Genomic DNA, 22,797 nt, shown 5'->3' with positions numbered 1-22,797 from the left:
TCCCATCTCCACGTTGCCACAACCAAAAATATTTCCAGACATTGTCAAATGCTTCCCACATACTTAGAACAACCAATCATCCCCTAAAAAAAAAAATCACAAAACCATTGCCCAGGGTTTGGGAGACGGCTCAGTCAGTGGAGTGTTTTCCTCACAAGTATGAGACTCTGGGTTGAACCCTCATAACCCACATAAAAACGCCAGGCATTGGCTGGAGAGACGGCTCGAAGGGTAGGGACTTGCAGCCAAGCACCAAGTCTGCCAACCTGAGTTCAGTCCTTGGGACCCACACGGTGAAAGGGGGACAGAGAACCGCAAACTGCCAACTGATCGTGAAGCTCACACAAAATCAATATGTAAAGATGTAATGAAAGATGTTTTAAAAAATAGCAGACATGCTGTTACCTGTTTGTAAGATCAGCACGGAGGAGAAGATGGACTCCTGGTGCTCACTGACCCACCAGCCTAAGCTAGCAGGTGAGCAAGCCAGTAAGAGACCCCCTCTCAAAGAAAGTGGGTAGGGTTCGGAGAAGAATCTGAGGTTGTCCTCCGACCTCCCCACATCCGAACACACACACACCAACATGAGCACACCCATATACATCCACATTCTCACACACACACACACACACAAAAAAAAAAAAAAAAAAAAAAAAAAACACCACCCTACTTTCCTGATGTAAGAAACTTCCTTCATTTTCTGCACAGGGCAGACCTGACAGCGCCACACCTCTCCAGTGCTGGTATGACAAGCACAGACCACCACGCTCAGCTTTTCCCAAGGGTGCTAGGGCTCAAACGGAAGTCAGCACTTTACCAACTGAGCGGTCTCCCCAGCCTGTAGAGTTTTTCCTGGAATCTCATCCTTTAGGCATGGTTCATGGAATCACTGACCACATGATAGGATTCCATGCGCATACGTGTGTGCATGGGGGGGGGATGTTGGGGGTTGGGGGTGCGCTCACACATCTTTACAAAGATAAGAGGTCAACTTTATGTGTCATTCTTCAGGTGCCTTCCAACTTGTCTCTCAACTGAACCTGGAACTTGCTGACAGGCCTGTGCTGGCTGGCCAGTGAATTCCAGGGCTGTCTCCTCCTGTCTCCTCCTTCCCAGAACTGGGGTCATAAGTGCACGCCATCATATTCGGGTTTCTAAAATAATATTTTATGTGCGTTTGAGTGGTTGAATTCGGGTCTCTGTGCTTGCCTGCTGATGCAGCTAACTGCCCAGCCACAGGCGTCCATCTTTTCACTCGTCTCCCCTCTTCCTACAAGACAGGGACTATGAAAGTCTCAACCACTGTCAGGTCGCACAGTTGGTCCCAGGCGGGTGTGGGGGATTTGCATATGTGGTTCCAGCACTCCAGTGCTGAGACAGCTCCTAGGGTAAAGACGCTTCCCACCAAGCTGAGTTCAATCCCCAGGACCTACATGGTGGAAGAAGAGAGCTAAGTTGTCCTCAGACCTCTGTATATGCACTGTGATGGCCTCCTGCACACACACGTACACACACACACATGCATGCGCATGCGCACACACACACACACACACACAGCACTGCAGACCACTGCCACCTTGAGACCAGCTTGATCTGCACAGTGAGACCCTATCTCAAAAGAATGACAAACCACCAAACAAAACAAAAACCTGTCAACCACGACTGGTGTACAAGCTCATCTCCCATGACCGCTCCTGATGGTCTCTAAGCATCCATCTCAGGCACCTCAGATGAGGTGGCTCGGGATGTGAGTGTGCTGGCTGCACAAGCAAAGGACCTGATGCTAAGTCCCCAGCACCCACATTTTCACACGTTAGGTGTGGCGGTGCACCTAGACCCCGAGCCCTGGGTGGTGGGGTGGGGCGCACAGACAGGAGGATCACCGGGTCCCGGTCCAGGTTCAGTGAGAGACCTTAACCCAAGCAGCAGGTGGAGAGTGATAGAGCGGGACTCCTGACATGATCCTCCAGTCTCGTACTGTCACAAATGTGCGGGACACTGATGTGTGCCCATGTGCAGTTTCTCCATTCTTTATTTCAGTTCTAAGCCATTCCAGGGAAGCTCCTAAACTTACAACCAGCTGGTCAGAAGCGTGGGTGTTCTGGGGCTCTCTGAAGTACTGCTGATGTCAGAAATCAGGGCAGCCTCGGAAGGTACTGAGCCTTGAACGTGTGAAGTCTGATACTAACCCCAGACACTGTGCAAACATCTGGGCTGGAACAGAAGAGGCAGCCAAAGAAGAGAGAAAGACTTTAGATAATTACCCCTTCCTGATACACACACATTTGCAAGCACTCATGCACACATACTTTGCAAACTAAACACATACCCAAAATATCTGAGTTTCCTTGTTTCAGAAAGAAGTAGTTCCTCATCCTGCCAAACACCTTGGTGTGCCCATAGCTGGTGGGGTGTTTCAATGAATCTATGTGGGTTTCCAGAACTCTGCTCTTTACAACCCCAAGAATCACATTCCATCCCTGGCTGGGACTCAGGCAAGCAATCCCCTCTCTCCTTCTGGTCCTCCATTACAACCTCTCCAGTCTCGTCCCTGTCCTTACTCCCTAACTCCAGTGCCTGAGGACTCACCCAAACCTTGGTGCAGACCCAGCTTTCCTAACACTGTGGACCCTCTCAATCCCTACTTCTAGCCCATCCCCATTCCTCTGTGTCAGCCCCTAATACCTAGAAAAACTCTCTACTGGGACCCCCAGTGACCACACACACTATGGACTCAGGCAGGTGAATCACACTATCCTTCCCGTTATCATTCATGATCTCTCCATTCTCACCCTCAGCCCTATAAAATCCTGCTTACCAGGACTTTACAACTCAACTCCGTTCACTGGAGACTCCAACTCCTGGTTCAGGCTCAGGGCTCCGCTGAGACTCCTGTCTCCCTAGACAATTCTTTGCCTTACTGCAACCTACTTGCAGAATCCCCTCTTCCCACACCTCCAAATCCCTGGAACACCACCTCTAGGCATGAACAGGATCCCTTAGCTCTCTCCTGAAGCCCCTCTCAGTCTCTTCACCTAGCCTACCTCTGCTGCTCTCTGCCACCCACCAGCCTGAGGAAGCACTCCCAACAAGACAGTCCACAGCCATCACACGTTCCTAGGACCCACAGAAGACAACAGAAACCAAGGAACAGAACAGCCACTTGACAAAGGCAAGACCAGACATCAGCACCTAGAATCACCTAAAACACCACCCGGATGCATAGACACCAGCACAAAATGACACTATTACCAGCTGTTGTGGAATATTTGCTTATACTGTAAAGATGTATCTTTGCCAATTTGCTTAATAAAGAGCTGAATAGCCAATAGCTAGGCAGGCAGAGGTTAGGTGGGACTTCCAGAGACAGAGAAGACTCTGGGAAGATAAAACACAAATTAATATAAATGGGCTATTTTAAGTGATAAGAGCTAGTTAGGAACAAGCCTAAGCTATTGGCCAAGCATTCATAATTAATAAGAAGTCTTCATGTCATTATTTGGGAGCTGACTGGCAGGACAGAAAAAGACTCATTACACAGCTGTGCAGAAAACGGAATAAATAACATATAAACCAGTGATCTCAACCTTCCTAATGCTGCAATCCTTTAATACACTTCCTCACGTTGTAGTGGCTCCCAACCATAAAATGACTTCGTTGCTGCTTCTTAACTGTAATTTTGCTACTGTTATGACTAGTAATGTAAATATCTAACATGCAGGATCTCTGATATGTGACCCCCAAAGGCTGCAACCCACAGGTTGAGAAACACTGCTGTATTAGAATAAGACCTAAATTTTTAGTGGAGATTGTGAAGCCCAAAAGAGCCTAGACAGATGTTCTACACATTCTAAAGGACCACAGCATACTACACCCAGGAAAACTACCAATCACAAGGATGGAAAAAGAAAGACAATCCATGATTAATTAAATTTAAGCAGTATTATAAATGTCAACGTAAAGAGGCTAACAACAACCAAGAAAACACAGGGAATAAATAACAGCAAATCAAATAGGGGGACACACCACCACAACAAAACAGCAGGAATCAAAGAACACTGCTCATCAATAGTTCTCAATGTAGATGGTCTCAATCCTCCAATAAAAAGACACAGACTAACAGAATGGATGTGAACACAGGATCCATCCTTCAGCTGCATCCAAGAAACACACCTCAACATCAAGGACAGACATCACCTCAGGGTAATGGGATAGGAAAAGATTCCAAGCAAACGGACCTAGGAAGCCAGCCAATGTAGCCATTTTAATATCGGACAAAATAGACTTCAGACAAAAACTAATCAGAAGAATAGAGAGGGACACTACATACTCACCGCAGAAATTCCATCAAGGGGTCACTGTGATTCTTAATATCTATGCACCAAACACAAGGGCTCTCGAGTTCAAGAAGAAACACTGCTACAACTTAAATCACACATGGACCCTCACACAGTGACAGTGGGACACCTCAGGACCCACTCCCATCAGTAGACAGGTCATCCAGACAAAAACTAAAAAAGAAATGCTGGAGCTAACTGATGCCTTAAACCAAATGGACCTAACAGATATTGACAAAATATTTTGCCGAAACTCAAAAGAATATACCTTCTTCCCTGAAACATAATTATGTAACTTTCTCCAAAACTGGCAACATATGCAGACATAAAGCAAATCCAACAGACACAAAAACCTCAAAGCAACACCTGCATCCTATCAGACCACCGCGGATCAAAGCTGGATATCTACAACAGAGAAACAGCAGAGAGTTTACAAACTCCGGAAACTGAACAGCTCTCCACTGAATGAGAAATGAGTCGAGACAGAAATTAAAGACTTTAAATCAAAACACATCTACCAGCTTATATAACACAACAAAGGCAGTCCTAAAAGGCAAGTTCATATAGATCTAAGTTCCATTAAAAAATTGAAATTAAAATGTAAAAAAAAAAAAAAAATGAAGAGATCTCATACTTAATAGCATACTTGAAAGCTCTAGAATAAAAAGAAGAAATCATATCCAAAAGGAGTATACAGCAAGAAATAATCAAACTCTGGCCTAAAATGAATAAAACAGAGACAAAAAATAGAAATAATCAATGAAACAAAGTGTTGGTTCTTTGAAAAAAAATCAGTAAGATTGCAACCCTTAGACAAATTTACAAAAAGGCATAGAGAGAATATCCAAATTAACAAAATTAGAAACAAAAAGGTGGGACATAACTACAGACACCAAGGAAATCCAGAGAATCATAAATACATACTTTAAAAACTTGCACTCCAAATTAGAAAATGTAAATATATATACATTTATATATAAATAATATGTAAATATATAAATAAATATATATAATTTTCTCAATACATACCTCTTAACAAAGATCAATTAAGCAATTTAAATAGACCTATAACTCCTAGTATAATAGAAGCAGTCATTAAAAGTCTCCCAACCACAAAAATAAAAAAAGTCCAGGGCTAACTGACTTTAGCACAGAATTCTAGCTGACTTTCAAAGAAACAGAAGGAATGTTGCCCAGTTCTTTAAACAAACCCAATTACTCTGATACCTAAACCACATAAAGACCTAACAAATTACAGACCAACTTCCCTTATAAACACAGATGCAAACAGTCTCAATATAATACCTGCAAACTGAATCTAAGAACAAATAGAAAAGATCATTCACCCTAACCAAGTAGGTTTCATCCCACAGGTGCAAAGATGGTTCAACATACTTTAATCCACCATATAAACACATTGAAAGAAAAAAACCACATGACCATCTCATTAGATGCAGAAAAGGCCTTTGACAAAATCCAACACTCCTTCATGATAAAAGACCTGGAGAGATCAGGGACACAAGGGTGTGATTTACAGCAAGCCCCCAGCCAACCTCAACTTAAATGGAAGGAAACTCAGAGCAATTCCACTGAAATCAGGGACAAGACAAGGCTGACCACTCTCTCCATACCTACTCAATATAGTACTTGGAGTTCTACCTAGAGCAACAGGACAACTTAAGGAGATCAAGGGGATACAAACTGGAAAGGAAGAAGTATCTTTATTTGCAGATGATATGATAGTGTACTTATGTGACCCTAAGAATTGTACCAGGAAACTCCTACAGCTGACGACAAACACTCGGCCTTCCTAAATATAAGTGACAAACAGACTGAGAAAGAAATCAGGGAAATAAAACTTTTCACAGTAAGCTTAAAGAAGCAAATAAATAAAATATCTTGGGGTAACTCTAACCAAGCAAGTGGAAAACTTGTATAATCAAAACTTTAAGACACTGAAGAAAGAAACTGAAGAAGGTATCAGAAGATGGAAAGATCTCCCATGCTCATGGATCAGCAAAATTAATAGAGCGAAAATAGCCATCCTACCAAAAGCAATCTACAGATTCAACACAATTCCCATCAAAAATCCCACCACAGTTAATTCTTCACAGAAACTGAAAAAACAATTTTCAGATTCATATAGAAACACACACACACAAAAGGATAGTTAAACATCCTAAACGACAAAAGAATGCTGGAGGTATCACCATCCCCGACCTCAGATTGTACTACAGATCCGTAGTAGTGAAAACAGCATGGTATTGGTATAAAAACAAGCACAGTGACCAGACATAAACCCAGCCAACCTACGCACAAAGATGCCACACATAGACACTGGGGGAAAAGACATCTTCGACAAATGGTGCTGATCAAACTGGATGCTGCATGTAGAGGAATGTAAATAGACCCGTACCTATCACCTTGCACAAAATTCAAGTCCAAATGAATCAACAACTTCAATAAACGGCCAGATAACCCTGAACCTGACAGAGGGGAACATGGGCAGCAGCCCTGAACTTCACTGGCACAGGAGAAGGCTCTCTGAACTGAACCCTGACAGCACAGGTGCTAACATTAACAACTACTGTAATCCCAGCCTGGGACCACAGGTGGATCACCACACAGCCTGGCATTTACAGGCGTTCTGGGAATCCAAACTCCTGCTAGATCTGGTGGGTCATCTCTCCAGCCCCAAAGCCAACGTCTTTTAAATAAAGGTCCTGACAGAAACCATCAGTCCCCACAACTGCTCTTAAAAAACTGAAATGGATAAACAAAACAATGTTTCCTTCTCCGATCTTCCTGTTGAACCTCCTCTTGCCCTCGAAATGAAAAAATAAAATAAAAAATAAAGCCCCATTCGACACAGAGACTGATTTGTAGAGGTCTATTTGGGCCAACAATATTTGCTGTTTTGTTTCTTTGGGTTTTTTTTTTTAATTTATTTAATAAAAAATGAGCAAAACAAAACATATTGTACTTTCAGGTTTCATAAACACTAAAAAAAAAAGATTCACAGGAGCTAAAATAAAGATTGTTTTCCTTCTTGCCCTTTCCACCCAGAGAAATAAAATTTCCCACCAAAATCAAAACACTCTCTTTTGCTCGCTCACTTGGCTAGGGTCCAAGTCTGAGAGGAAGAATTTTGACGTCAGCAGGTCAGCTCAAGGCCTTGCAATGTGCGTCTGTTTCTGATTTGGTTTTCTGTTCTTTGCTGGACATCCCCCACCCCGCCCCCTTCTCTTAAACCCTAACACCAAAACCAGGAAAGAGATTTAAAATAACAACAACTTGGTGAAGGTCCCAGACACTAAAATACCTCATACACGAAGCCGAGGCCCTGAACACAGCATCTGGGGTGTATACACAGGAAGCCTGACCTGCCACCAAGGAGAGAAGCCCTGTTTCTCACCCAAGCGGTAGGAAACGGCTTGACGGTGCTGATCTTGGCAGGACAGCCAAGCTCTGGGAACAGTGCAGGCGTAAGCCTCCCCCTCCTTAAGACAGTGTGTGCCCAGCTTGTGTTGGGTCAGGTGGGGCAGGACATGGACAACACGGCTACCTTCCTGGTATAACGGTGATTCACTGAGCCCCAGAGGAGGGTGCAGGAGGAATTAAAGAATTCCACCTTCGACTGTAAGCACAGCACTCAGAAATGGGGTGTTCGGGAGGAGAAACATTTCCTTCCGCTCAAGCCCATCACCAAAGCCCAGGACGCAGTATTTAAAAGAACACTACGGAGAGCTGGTAGATCGCTCAGTTGGCAAAGGACTTGCTGTGCAAGCGGGAGGGTCCAGGTTTGCTTCCCCAGCACCATGAAAGAGCCAGGAGGAAAGTCGCACCTGTAATCCCAGCACGGGTAAGCAGACACAGGAGTATCCTGGCCTCTAGATCCAGTGAGAGACCTTTGCTCCAAAAATAGAGTGGGGCTGGGGGCATGGCTCAGTGGTCAAGAGAGCCTGGGCTCTTCCAGAGGGCCTGAGTTCAATTCCAGGCACCCACACGGAGGCTTACATTCACCTGTAACTTCAGCTCAAGGGAAACTGACGCCCTCTATTGGCCACCTCCATACACTGTACATACATATATACACATGAATAATAATAAAATATTTTAAAAGCTAAGTAAGAAGATAAAGAGTAATTGAGAAAAACATCCAACATCAACGACTGGTCTACACATACACACACACACACACACACACACACACACACACACACACAAACACACACACGTGTGTGTACCCATCTGCACATATACATGCCCACACATACGAACACATGCATACATACACACACATGCCCACCTGCACACAAATGTGCCCACACACATGAACACAAACACATACATGTGTGCATGCCAACCTGCACACTCAGGTTTCCACATATTCACATGTACTCATCTGCACATACACATGCCCACACACACGAACACATACACTCACATACAGAATTAAAAAGATTTAAGTGGCGGCTATCAACAACAACCTCATTCTTAGCCAGCGCACTCTGGTTTAGCACAGTTGGAACGAATAAGGCTTCATCATCAGTTCTAAACAGCAGTCAACAGCGTTTTGTGGTCTTCGTGGAGGTGGGATATGTTTCTGGTTTTTGAGACAGGGTTTTATGTAGCTCATGCTGGCCTTGAACTCACTATGTAGCCAAGGATGACCCTGAACTTCTGATCCTCCTGCCTCTACCTCCCAAATGCTAGGATCCCTGGTGTGTACCACCAGGCGTGATAAATTCAGGGCTGAGGATGCACCCTAGCAAAAGAGCTCATGAGCCCAAAGAACAGCTCCTTCCCCGGACCCGCGCAGGACTCACTTGCTGGAGTTCATGGTGTAGCCAGAAGGACACTCAGGGATGCACTTGTTGTTGTGAATGACGTACTGGTGGCAGCCAGGCTTCCTGGAGTTCCTGCATTTGTAGTGAAGGTCTTGGCAGAAGCTGAAGTTCACACAGCGCCAGTCCTGGAAGTGGTAGTAGGGAGGCGGGCAGGTCTCCACGCACCGGCCGTCCAGGTAGAAGTTGCGGCAGGCCACACACTTGGTGGGGTCGTCGGGCTCCGAGCAGTTGCCCAGGCACTCCCTGTGGCAGCACAGGCCTTCGGCGGTGCAGCCGTGTGACTTACAGATGGTCGGGCAAACTGGAGACGAGAAGAAAAAAACAAACAGCTGGTCAAGGACTCTGTCCAAGTTCTGTCTGCGCAAACTGCCAAACAAAACAACAACAATAACAGCCACACTTAAGCGGCACTTGGCGCGTGCCTGGCTGGTCTGTGAAAAGTGACAGTAGCCCCCAAAGCAACTCCACACTTGGCAAAAGTCAAACCATCACCTGAGGGAGGGGAGACCCCATTCACAGCGTTTGCCGGCTACGACCACCAACTTCCGGCTGCTGACAGGAAGCCAAGTAACCGCGACCTTGGCAGGGGACACAATGTAACACACTATTAAATAATGTTTCCCACAGTCCATACAGTCTGTCTACGATAGATACAGTAGCAGTCGATAACTTCCAGGGTACCCATACTTTTTTGAAGCTAAGCCTGGGGCTACAGAGACGGCTCAATAGTTACCAACCAGCATTGCTGCTTTGCAGATGGCATGAGTTCGGTTCCCAGCACCCACAACAAGCAGGTGGTTCACTGTAACTCCAGCTCCAGGGGATCTGACGCCCTCTCTGGGCTCACAGGCACCAGCTCAGGTTACATATGCACACACTTAAGTAAAAAGAAAACACTTTCTGAAAACGCCATATCATAGCTAAGATGTGGTTATTTCCATCACTTGTTTTCAATGTGATTTGTTTTAATTGTAGGTTGACATAACTTTATTTATTGACTTAATTACTTACCTATTTACTTATATACCACAGTGTTGGGGATGGAACCCGGGACACTCAAATGTCAGGCCTGGTTTCTATCACTGAGCTACACCCCAGTCCCTCACTGGTGGATTCTAGGTAGGCCCTCTACAACCGACCCATGCCCCCAGTCCCTCACTGGGGGATTCTAGGCAGCGGCTCTACCACTAAGACACATCCTCTGTCCTTACATTTGGAGACAGGTTCTCATGAAGTTACCCAGGCTCTCCTTGAACTCACTCTGTAAGCCTAGGTTAGCCTTCTGCTTGCCATCCTCCTGCCTCAGCCTATCACAGGGTTACAGGACCTGTAACCACTTCAGGCTCTGTTGCAACTTGAAAGGAGGATCCTGATCCGGAGGAAGGAGGAGGTCCTCCAGATGAGGGCGCAGGCTGCGCCTCCGCAGCCTAGAGAGGCTCCCTTGTTTGTGTCACTGAGTTCGTCCACGGGAGTCAGTTCCTTCCACCAGCCTTTTCTCCATTATCTCACTGTTCGACACTTCCTAACTGCCTCTTATTATATATATATTTCAGGGGACACAGGAATAAGTGTGGAGGCCAGAGGACAACCCTGGGGGGTCGGTCCTCACCTTCCAGCTCGGCTCTGCCTGGGTTCTAGAGATCTGAACTCGGAAGTCATCTCTTCTCTTCATTTGATCCCCTCCCTTCCCAGGCTGCCCGTGAGGAGCTGTGGCTTGGCTGACTCTAGACAGTGCGCCTGATCTGCCCTCTGAGGTGTGTCCCTCTCTCTGTGTATACTCTAGAGCAGAACTGGACAGCTGGAACCAGATTTCTCCCAAATTCTCAAATTTAACTCTCCCAACACCAACTGGGTCCCTGTCCACTAGCCAAACCTGGGGAAAGAAGCGGCCTCCAACGCCAACTCCACAGACAAGCAACACTGTCCGATTCAGTTCTCCACCATGACAGAAATGTGAGCTGTCCAATGTGTGGTCCTTTCTCTCCTGAGGCATGTGGTAAAACTAAACAGTCAAAGCAAAAATGAATTTTAACTATGATAAAATATCCTAAGAGCTTCCGTCTCTGGCTGGGGGTGTGGCTCAGTGGTAGAGTGTTTGCCTGATGTAAACAAAACACTCGGTTTGATGCCAGTATCACAAAAAAAAAAAAAAAAAAAAAAAAATGGGCATGGTGGTGCACATCTGTCATCCCAGAACTCAAGAGGCAGAGACAGGAAAATCAGGAGTTCAGTATTTAAGGTGGAGTAATCAAAGAAACACCTGATGTCAACCGTGGGCCTCCACACGCACATACAAACACACACAGAGATGCATGCATACCACATACACACACGTATGCAATTTTTAAACGACTTAATTAATCAATAATGAAAGCCTGTGTCTGGCGGTGCAGCATCCCCACCAGCCACTCACACCCAGAACCTTCTCACGTTTCAAGACAGAACTCTGTCCCTGCTCATGCCTCTCACAGCCCCTCCATGGCCCAGAGCCCACCTTCCTGCTTGCTGTCTCTGCGGGAGCTCTGGACAAGTGCAATCCTTTATCCTCCAAGTTCATCCACACGGCAGCATGTGTCAGCAGTTCCTTCTTCCTTTTTAGGGCTGAATAATATTCCCTTTAAGGGTGAATTACCTTCACTGATCCAATCATTTCATGGTGGCCACTGAGACACCCTTTACCGTTGAGATATTACAAATCACACTTCTAGGGACGTAAGTGCACAAATATCTGAGTCCCATTTTCAGTTCTTTCATATATATACCCAGAAGTGGGATTATTAAATGTATATATTAAATTATTAAAAGTACTCCCTGGGCATGAGCCTGGAAATGAGGAGCGGATGCTGGGTGTTCCACTTTGTCACTCTCGATCTTATTCCCTTGAGACGGTCTCTCACTGACCCAAAAGCTGGGCTGGCAATCAGCAAGCCCCAAAGAGCTCTCTGGGGTTACAGACATGTACATGACTATTCCCTGCCTTTTACATGGATGCTGGGGATTTGAACTCAGTTCTTCATGCTTACACATTAAAACTCCTACCCAGCCACCTCCCCAGCCCAACTATGCTAATTCTATTAATTTTTCTAATGAGCCACCATACTGTTTTTCTTGAGCCATGGAACCATTTTACATGCCCAACAACCTTCATAAAGACTATGATTTCTCCTGAGGAGCCAAGCTTTTGTGTTTCAATTCAATGTGCTACAATTTCAACTTCAGTTGTAATTACTGCAGCCAACTCTCAACTCTTCTTTGGGGTACCATATCTGGAGACTGAACATCTTGCGGGGGTGGGCTGAGGAAATGGCCTAGAGCTCACCAATGAGACTAGGCAAGCTGGCCAGCAAGGCCAACAGCCCCTCCCTCCCCCACCCCAACACAGAGCCCAGGGCTCCATGCACAGTGGGCAAGCCCACTAGCCATGAAGCCCCATCCTGTTGCAGACGGCCCTCCTTTCCTTACGGCCACCAACCAGAGTATAATTCTGTCAGGGTCCAACTTGGAGAACCAAGGAGTTTCCTGGTCTTACGTACAGAGAGCACAGGACCTTGGGTGACCCCAAAGCAGCCACATCCCAGGAAAGCTTCACCCCAGCATAGATGACTTCTCCAGAGCTGCACAGATAAGATTCTCCCTTCTACCCTCTATACACTGTACACCCTAGCACCAAAACCATGAGGCTCTGGGCAAACACATCTGACTGGGAGGTACAGGAAACAGCAGATAGAATGTTGGAGGAAGGGTTAAATCCAGTGATCCACCCTACTCACTCCTCCTCCTATGAGGGAATATCAAGAGTCTGCAGACCTGATGGGGGGGGGGGGAAGCATCAACAGTCAGCAGACCTGACTGGGGGTGGGGGTGGGGGTGGGCATCAAGAGTCTGCAGACCTGACTGGGGGGGGGGGTGCACGGGACAGTTTACTCTAGGTCGTCACAACTACTCTAATGAAGTTGGCCTGTTGATCTCAGAGGACAGCGACCTGCAGCACATCCCCCAGTCCCTTCCCTGCCATTCTGAGTCCAGGAATACAGACAGCAGAGCCAAACAGGGACGACTCTGCCAACAACGTTATCACCATTAGTCCGGCTCTGTCTGGGGAGATCTGAGGGCTGAAATTCAATTGGAGGAAGCAATAATTACAGCAGACGGTTATCTAAGGCTCACAAAGACATGGACTCTCCCATACAACACACTAAAGGGCAGGAAGAAGCCCATTTCCTGGGCCAGGGCTGCAGCTGAGGGTCAGCCTTTTCATTCACAAGAAGCTTCATCAAAGCCCTAATAAACACTTCCCAAACGCATAAGCCCTGCAGCCCACACAATGCTGACAGCGGCCAGCGCCTGCAAACAAAGCCAGGGGCAGACAGCCAGGCTTCAGCCTTGCACTTTGCACTGTAGGATTCCATTTATAGGACATCCGGGAAGCGGGAAGGAAAACATCGTGACAAGACCCACTGGTTACCATAGCCTGGACTGGGGAGGATCACACTGGACAGGCACCGGGGAACTGGGGTGAGGGAGGACACAGCCAAACCATTCTTTCACTTTTAAATTTTACTTATTCATGTGTTCATGGGGGTAGGGTGGGGGGCTGGGGGGTGCACCTGCAGGGACCAGAGGAAGGGATGGTCTCGGTCTTTTTTCCTTTTAATATTTATTTGTTGAAAATTCCAGACTTGTATACAGTCTACTTTGATCATACTTATCCTCCAACACCCCCACCAACTCCCCTCAAAACCCCTCCCACATCATATACATTTCCCTCCCAACTTCATGCCCTCTATTTTATTATTTATTTATTAATCCATTAAAGCCCTATTCCTTTAAGACAGGGTCTCTCGCCAACCTTGGAGCTAGGCTGGAAGCCAGCAAGCCCCAGGTGTGGTGGTAATCTAATTGTACTGAAATATTATTTTGATTGTATGTTAATAAATAAAGTTGTCTGGGGGTCAGAGCTATTAGAGCCATAGCAAGAGTGTGGCGGTGGTGGCACACGCCTTTAATCCCATAGATATCTGTGTGTTCAGGGTCAGAGCTATTAGAGCCATAGCAAGAGTGTGGCGGTGGTGGCACACGCCTTTAATCCCATAAGATCTCTGTGTGTTCAGGGATACAGTCAGCATTGGAGACATATGCCTTTAAGACCTAGGGGGCTGTACATTCAGACAGTGACGAGGCAGTCATGTGTTTGGGTTTACAACCAATGAGAAGGCAGAACAACATACTATAAAAAAACGAACCGACAGGAAGTAGGTCTCTTTTCGCGAAGCTGGGACAGCAGGAGGAAGGGTGAGATTTTAGCTCTGAGCTCTGACTTCTCGGCTTTCTCTTTTACATTGTTTCTGTGTTTCTTATTTAATAAGACGGTTGGTTACATCTACACCCAGGGACACTCGGGTCTCCAGGCTCCACACACTGGGGTTCCAGGCTCCACACATTGGGGTTCCGGGCTGGCATATGGCCACTCCCTGCTTTTTCTCAAAATGCTAAGGAATTCAGACCTCGCGCTGAACCGGCTCTCCAGCCCCCAGTCTCTATTTTGTCTCTTTCTTTTGGTGTTGGGGACCGAACACAGGCTTGGGCCAGAGCTGGTGGTAACCGGGTGCCTGGGTCAGCACTGGGGAGGGAGACATACCCTGGGGAGTCTGCAGGTCAGTACTAAGTAACAGTTACATAGTTGCAAGTCCCAGCAGGGTGACTACAGATAACAACAGTGGCTGTCCATCTGGAAAAGCCACCAGACAGTAACGATAAAGGGGAGGACCATAAGCCCACCCCCACCCCAGGCTCATGACCGCCGGGGGTCGGGGAGAGACTCGTTTGGTTTGGGTTGGGTTTTCTGTTGTTTTTTCCTGCAGGCCTGTAGCCCGACAGTGCCTGGGCTCCAGTGGACTGGCCCCACATCCATGCACACCCTGGTGGCCCTTACTGGACTCTGTGGATTGAAAACAGAGTATGAAGTTTGAAGGGAGACATGGAGAGGAGCTGAGGGTGAATATGACTAATACACATTTTATAATGTATGAAATTCTCAAAGAATAAGTGAAAAACAATCTATGAAGGAGAAACTTTTGAGGAGAGATAGCTGGGCTTGGTCTGCTGGCTTTTGTTTTTGTTTTCGTTGCAGTGCTGAGGATGGACACCAGGGCCCCCTACCTAAGCTAGGGTTTTAGCCCGAGGACACTAAACATGTGCAGGCATCGGATCAGAGGGGACACGGGAGGGCCTGCCTGGTATCCCAGGGCTGGTAGGCTAAGGAGTGTAAGGCCTGCCTCAGCTCTAGGCCAGCCTAGCCCACATAAAAACTTGCCTCAAAAAACGAGCTGTATGAAGGTTCTTTTGTGGTCAGCACAGGAGCCACAGGGTGTACCTGAACAGCTGCTGTGTTCATCAATGCACATTTAATAAACTGCTCTCATGTCATTCAACATACACAGATCAAGTCCACAGCATGCTGGGTGCTGTCATACACAACTGAGGAAAACAGGAGCACTGCATGAGCTGGCTCTCTGGAGCCCATTCCCTATGGTGGGAGGCCTTGCTCAACTTTGATGCAGGAGGGAGGGGCTTGGACCTGCCTCAATTAATGTACCAGACTTTGCTGACTCCCCGTGGGAGACCTTACCCCTTTGGAGGAGGGGATGGGGGGTTGGCTGGGGGGGGGGGAAGTTTGGTGGGGAGGAGGGCAAGAGGAGAAATGAGAGAGAGATCTGTGGTTGGTATGTAAAATGAATTTAAAAATTTCTTAAATAAAAAAAAAAAGTTGTTGTGGTCATGGTATTTCTTCATAGCAAGAAAAACCCTAACTAAGACAGTGTCTATCACAACAACAGAAACCAAACTAATAAAAGAGTGAATTCTTTTTCCTGTGTGTGTCTTGTGACTGACTCCAGTCAAAAATGTTTCAAATAGCCTTGCCAGTAACACAGGAATAACCCAGCACTGGCCTTAGATAGGATGTACTGGGAAAAGCCTGGTATTTACATATTTTTCTTTCCAAACAGTAACAACTCATCTTAGAGACATTCTATAAAACAACGGCCCAGCCCATGTTCTTCAAAAATGGGACTGTTGTAAGAAGAAGAAAAACAAAACAACAACGAACGCCTCTGAGATGGCTCGGCCAGGAAGGGTGCTGCTGCCATCCTGACATGGGTTCCTCCCTGAGACCCACAGGGTCGAGACGCTGAACTGAGCCTGACCCTCAAACGTCGTCCTCTGGCCTCTACAAGCTCACTCTGGGACATGCATGCCCTCCCAATGCAAATAAAATAAATTAGTAAGTGAATAAACTACGAGCTGAACAGACAAAAAGGAACTAAAGTAAGACTGCCATTAAATACAAGGTGTTACTTGGGTCAGGGGGAAAATACTCCACCGAAGAGCACTGGGGTAGCTGGTGAGATTATTGTGGGGCAGGCGGAGTCAGAGGAACTGTATGGAGTCAGTTCCGACCCCCTATCATGTGCGCTGGGTTCTCAGACTTTTATGGCCAGCACCTTTACGGGCTGAGCCACCTCCACAGCTCCAAATGATGAGATTTTGTTTTTTGTTTTTTTGTTTTGTTTTTTTTTGCAAGTGGATTAGCACAGTCTATTAGTGTTGCTTTCCTGGTTCTGATCATTGTACAATCGTGTAAGGAATTTTCCTGTTAGGAAACCTACTGAAGAAGTAAGGAACATGGTCATGGATAAAGGCTCCAGTGACGCAGGAAAAAAAAAATCCATAATGCTTGCATAGGAATAGATTACAGAAATAGAGAACAGACAAGGTAAACATGTCAGTAACTGACAAACAGTAGTCCAATTCCTGCAACTTTTCTTTAATCCCAAAACTGCACCAAGGGACAGCAAGATGGCCCAGCAGGCAGAGGCATTCCTGCGAAGCCTGAGGACCCAAGTTCAGGCCCTGGGACTCACATGGTAGAAGAGCAAAACCTGCTTCTGCAAAGCTGTCCTCTGACCTCCACACAAGAAATAAACAAGCAGCTGCAACAAAAGAACAATCCATCTGCCCAAAGGAAGGTTAAATGCCACTGTAGCAGAAGACACGGACCAGCTCTGCACTGGAAATAAAGAAACGGTCCACAGAGTGCAGCATTCCCAACCCCTGTCCCTTTGCTTCTCAAGCCTTAAACCATTTGTGCTTTTCTTGACAAACTACACGTGAAACAAGAGACAAAAAACACTATTTTAGTGTCTTCACAACACTACACACATTAATAACACTTTATGACATTTCCAAAGCCTGCCGTTTAAACGCGCGCGTGCGCGCACACACACACACACACGCGCGCTCACACAATTTATGCTCCTAAACATCATTGCTTTCCAGAAATTTCCAAATAGGAACAGTTGCATCATGGGCCAGAGGGCACAGTCACAGCCGGGACCTCTCAGCTCTCCTGCCCTGATTGTGAGTTTTAGAAACTCCTTAGAGTCATTTATTTGGTTTCCATTCCAAGCCTTTCCCTCCCACGCTGGGCCCCTGTTCTCTGACGTCTGAAGCTTGAGTCCCCCAAGCCAAATTCCTCCCCCTTGGAATCTAATAAATTATTTAATGATGGTATAAGGGGCCGGGGAGGAGGGGGAGACCCTGAATTTTGACAGTTTTGTGGTCAACGCCAAACCCCCATGAGCACGCGACTTTGAAACTGGAAGGCGCCCCTTTTCCATTTCAGGACAATAGGGCCGGGATAGGCGCACGCGCGCTGGAGCGGCTTTGGTTCTCTGCGCAGCTCTCCGGAGACCTGCGGTGCTAGTAGAGGCCGAGGGAGTTGGGGGGAGAGGGGAGAGGAAGGGAGGGAGTGAGAAATGGGGAATCTGTGTGCGCGCCTCTAGGTCCAGGGACAACAACTACCTTAGTCCTCCCCCGGGAGTATGCAAATGAAGGGCGCGGCCTGGCTGCTCGGAGCCCCACCCCCGTGAACGGTTTGCGGCCAAGCGACACAAAAGCGTGCTGTGCTCCGGCTCCGCTGGATTCCAGGTCGGGTGCTGGCGGCCGCAGCGCCGCCCTCCGACTCAGCCAATGGGCGGGCGGGCTGCGGGCTGCGGGCTCCGCCACCCCGAGTGCGCGGGGGCTATTGCCTCCCTCGTCTCCAGCTGGGGCAGCTACCCGGGTCTGGGACGCCCCGGAGAGGGCCTCTCCGAGGTGCAGGCCTTAGGAGATCGGCCTGGAAAGCAGCGGCTTCGCAAAAACTTAAAAGGTGACACTAGGAATGCAGAGTGCAAGATGCATCCATCGGGTGGTGCGAGGCGCTGGGCGTGTGCCCCGGAGGAGATCCGGTCACCGCGTGGCACAGCCTGGGACACCCTGGCCCCAGGCCTCTACTGCAGAGAGGCCCATAGAAGGGCAGCGGCTCAACAGGATCACACAGCTGGATCCTCTTTGTGGAATTGGATGGGAAGGGAACAAGGAGCTACAACGTCACCCAAAACACCAACAGGCACACTCTTCGACGCATTCTTTAAATTCACAGGCTGGGGCTGGCGGTAGAGCCCAGCGGCACGTAGGAAGCGCTGGGTTCTAACCCCAGCACTGACTAGGGGCTGTCTTCGAATCAAGGTTCTTTGATTTGAAGACTGCAAATTTGTGCACTCCACACTTGTTTTCAATTTCAGTACTCTAAAGAAGAGCTAGGGGAAGTTATGCAATTGCCGGGCCCCTCGTAATAATTATATATATATATATTTGCGGGGAGGGGCGCTGGAGCAACGGCTCAGCTGGTAAAGTACTTGCTTCCATGCAAGCATGAAGACCTGGCTTTAGCTCTCTAGACTGCACTAACAAGCCTGCAGCACTAATTTGCAATCCAGGGCTGAGGAGGTGGAGATCTGTGGATCCCTGGAGCTTGCTGGCTGCCGAGCCAGATGCGTGAGCTTCAGGTTCAGGGAGAGATGAAAAGTACGGTGGAGGGAGAGTGGCGAGGAAGGCAATGGGCACTGAACTCCGGCCTACACACATGTGGGGCACATACATATATGCAAACATGCACATACCACACACACTGAGTATATGTGTGTGTATGTATATATATCCCAGGTATGCACCATATTGCATTTATTGTGCATAATTAGTTAATATGATCTTACTATCTTTAAAGTAGCCTTCCCCTTTAGACGTGAGAAAACAAAACAGTAGCTACTCCATTCATGCCAGCTCAGCCAGAACTCACACCGGCCCCAGAAGGGCGTGGCTGGTGGTTACCATACAATGGTTATATTTGCGATGGTTATGCTCAAATGTTCCCCAGCAGGGAAGAATGATACAAGATATGCCAACGCATGAATCACCAGAGCCCTGTGAACAGGAGGAGCTTACGAAAGGCAAACTTCAACTGCAGGAGCACACACCTGAGGAAGCCGTGTGGGGTGGGAGCGCCAGAGTGAACAGGAAGGAAGCCATGACCGGTGGAGTGGTCAGGACTTAAGAGCTAGACAATGCCAGTTTCAACCGGAGGGTGGGGATGTGGCTCAGTTGGTGTTTGCCTAGCAGGTAAGAGACCCTGAGTTCCATCCCTAACACCACATAAGCTGGGCATTTTAATTCCAGTACTGAGGCAGAAGCAGGGGAGGATCAGGAGTTCAAGGTCACCCTCTGCTATACAAGGAGTTTGAGGTCAGCCTGGGTGAGACCCTGTTGGAGGGGTGGGGGGGACTGAACCTGGGAAGTTACTTCTTAAGTTACCCCAGCCTGCTCTGAAAAATCTCTCCTACAAAGAGGCATGGACCTGTGTTTCCTCTACACATTTTTCAAAATGATTTCCTCATGTATGTATAGAACACACACACATTTTAGGCAGCTAACAGTAAAAGTGAGAGTTGTGCATGGAGGGGAGTGTGTGTGTGTGTGTGTGTGTGACACAGAGAGAGAGAGAGAGCATGCACATTTGTGCCACCACACAAGTATGGAGGTCAAAGGACAACTTTGGGGAGTCAGTTCCCTCCTTCCACCATGTGGGTTCTGGAAAATAAGTTCAGGTCGTCAGGCTTGGCAGAAAGCACCTTACCTGCTAAACCTTCTAGACAGCCCTGAATTATAATTTTACAAAACCAAGTAGCAAAAAACTGTCTTTTGTGTTTGTTTGGTTAAACTTTATAAAACTTTAATTTCCAGGTAAGAACTTTGGCACCTGGAGATGCAGCCCAGAGCAGTGTCTGTGCTTTGGGAAAGCACGGGTTTCTTTAACAGATGATTAACTTTTCTAAACAGTGTCACTGTACTTTAAAATGCATACTGCTTAGTTTCAGCCCCCCCCCCCCAATCCATCAGCATGCTCTTGATAACAATATTATCTGAACTCCTTATTACCTAACGTGTGTGTGTGTGTGTGTGTGTGTGTGTGTGTGTGTGTGCATGTGTGTTGCATGTGAGTATTTGGGTGTACATGCCCTGTGTACATATGTACAAGTCAGAGAAGGATGCCAGGAATCATCTATTGCTCTATGTCTTGTAGCCTTGAGACAGGGTCTCACTGAAAGGGAAGCTCGTGTGTTCTGGCTGGGCTAGATGGGTGGCCGGGGGCTCTCAGGACTGGCCTGTCTCTGCCGACAGGGCTACAGGCACATGCAGCCACACCTGACGTTTTGCACAGGTGCTGAGAATCTGAACTCAGGTCCTATGCTTGTGCAGTAAAGCACTCTAACCACTGCGCCATCCCCCCAGCACCCTAGCTGAGTTTTATCTACATGATCTGGGTGTTACTGGAGTCTTCCTGAGCGTTCTCATTTTCTCCTGTGTGCCTACACACACCTGCCTGTGTGTGTGTGTTTGTGTCAGAGGTACACATGTGTGGGCGTAGGTACTTGATGCACTTGTTGGGATGACGTCAGAGGAAACCTTATTGCTGCTTTTTCGGTGCCATCTCTCATGGGCCTTGAACTTCAACACCGAGGCCGGGCTGGCCAACTAGCAAGCTTCCACAGATGTGCCTCTCTGCCTCAGATCTCAGCGTCCCTGGGAAGATAAGCGTGCACCACTACACCTGACTTTTACCTTTCATATGGTTCTCGAGACTTTGAACTCAGCTCACAAGTGCTTTAGCAATCAGCTCTTGTTTTCGCCTTTTAAATCTCCAACCATTTTCACTTAGTCCCTTTTAATGCCTTGTGCCTGGAATTCCTGGCTGATTTTCTGTGTCATTTGAGGGTGGGGGGATTCAATGTGACAAATTTCTAGTTGAGGGCGCAAGTACCACAGTTTCCACGGAGAAGAGCAAGTGAGAATGGGGAAGAGTCTCACTGGGGGAGGGGTGGCGGCACTGGGGAGGGGGGCTGCTGGGGGGGCAATCTCAACCATGTAAAGGTCAGCCCAATCAGTCCCTGGCCATCTGGGGTTCCTGAAAGTCTACAGACATCTTTTGCGGGAGCCTCTCTGCAGCTGCAGACCAACTGGAGTTAGGGACAGGAAGCAGGACACTGCTAAATAGTGTCCTGACCTGCCACCAACCCAGTGAAACTGGTCACCAGACCTCACAGTGACAAAGGTGGTGTAAGTTTCCATTTATTCCCTGATTGAGTCGGTTCCCAACACTAGGAAGGCTGGGTGTGTGTGCATGTGTGCATTGCGTATGCAATGTGTTTCATGTGTGTGTGTTGTGTTTGTATATGTATGTGCATAAGTGTGTTATGTGTGTTATCAATGTATGTGCATATATGTGCACACACACACACACGTGTGTGTGTGTGTGTGTGTATATGAAATAGACATGGCCAGAAAATAGATTCCTCAGAAAACCCTAACCTTTGTCTATTTATTATTTCTTCATTTGCGTATTTTTTTGTAGTACTGTATAGGGGTGCACATGAATGGGTGTGGAGGCCAGAGGTTACTGTTGGTTAGGCAAAGTCACTGAAGTAGCTGCTGCACAAACATGAGGGGTGACTTTAGATCTCCCAAACCCACGTTAAAAATCAGATGCAGCAGTGGCGCACGCCTTTAATCCCAGCACTCAGGAGGCAGAGGAAGGCGGATCTTTGTGAGTTCCAGGCCAGCCTGGTCTACAGTGTGAGATCCAGGAAAGGCGCAAAGCTACACAGAGAAACCCTGTCTTGAAAAACCAAAAATAAAATAAAATAAAAAATCAGATGCAGCAACACAGTTCCGAGTGAGTAGAGACAGGAGAATCCAGAAAGCACATTGGCTAGCTAGCTGCATCTCGGAGCTCCAGGTTCAGTGAGAGATCACGTCTCAGAAAAAATGAAAAAGACATCTGAGATCTGCTCTCTGGCCTCTACATGCACATGCATGTGAACACACAAATGCACATACATAAATACATACACACAGACCAAGGGGGGGGGGCCACAGGAAAGACAGTGAAACCCACTGTCCCCACGCTGCCCTCCAGAAAGGCCATAGCCAGACCCCTCCATGTGTCCCTGAACTCACAATCTGATCTCTCCACCTCCCTTCATCTTCCTCGTATTTTCCCCAAAGGGTCCAGCCCGAAAGAGCAATCTAAATAAAACAAGTCTTTTTAAACCCCTAATCAGATTGTAAAACAGCTTCGCGCTGTTACCTACACTGCCCTTTGCCACTGCCTGGCGTGTCTGCGGGGGCTCCCACACAGTAGCGGAACACTCAGGACTGAAAGGGGGAAACACGAA

General features: G+C 47.4%; 1 protein-coding gene across 4 annotated transcripts in view; it reads right to left on the bottom strand.

Annotated features, from left to right (window-relative positions):
* Insr (insulin receptor) overlaps positions 1–22,797 on the bottom strand; it is a 141,433-nt gene that overhangs the window by 54,008 nt on the left and 64,628 nt on the right. For all 4 annotated transcript variants that reach the window (XM_076560076.1, XM_076560077.1, XM_076560078.1 and 1 more), the window contains exon 3: positions 9,167–9,488. In XM_076560076.1, coding sequence (XP_076416191.1) covers positions 9,167–9,488 — 322 coding nt within the window. The remainder of the gene's footprint in view (positions 1–9,166; positions 9,489–22,797) is intronic.

The sequence above is a fragment of the Peromyscus maniculatus genome, chromosome 23 (assembly GCF_049852395.1).
Source record: "Peromyscus maniculatus bairdii isolate BWxNUB_F1_BW_parent chromosome 23, HU_Pman_BW_mat_3.1, whole genome shotgun sequence".
Lineage (NCBI taxonomy): Eukaryota > Metazoa > Chordata > Mammalia > Rodentia > Cricetidae > Peromyscus > Peromyscus maniculatus.
Note: the sequence above shows the minus strand (reverse complement) of the source record. Positions and strands in the feature narration are given on the sequence as shown.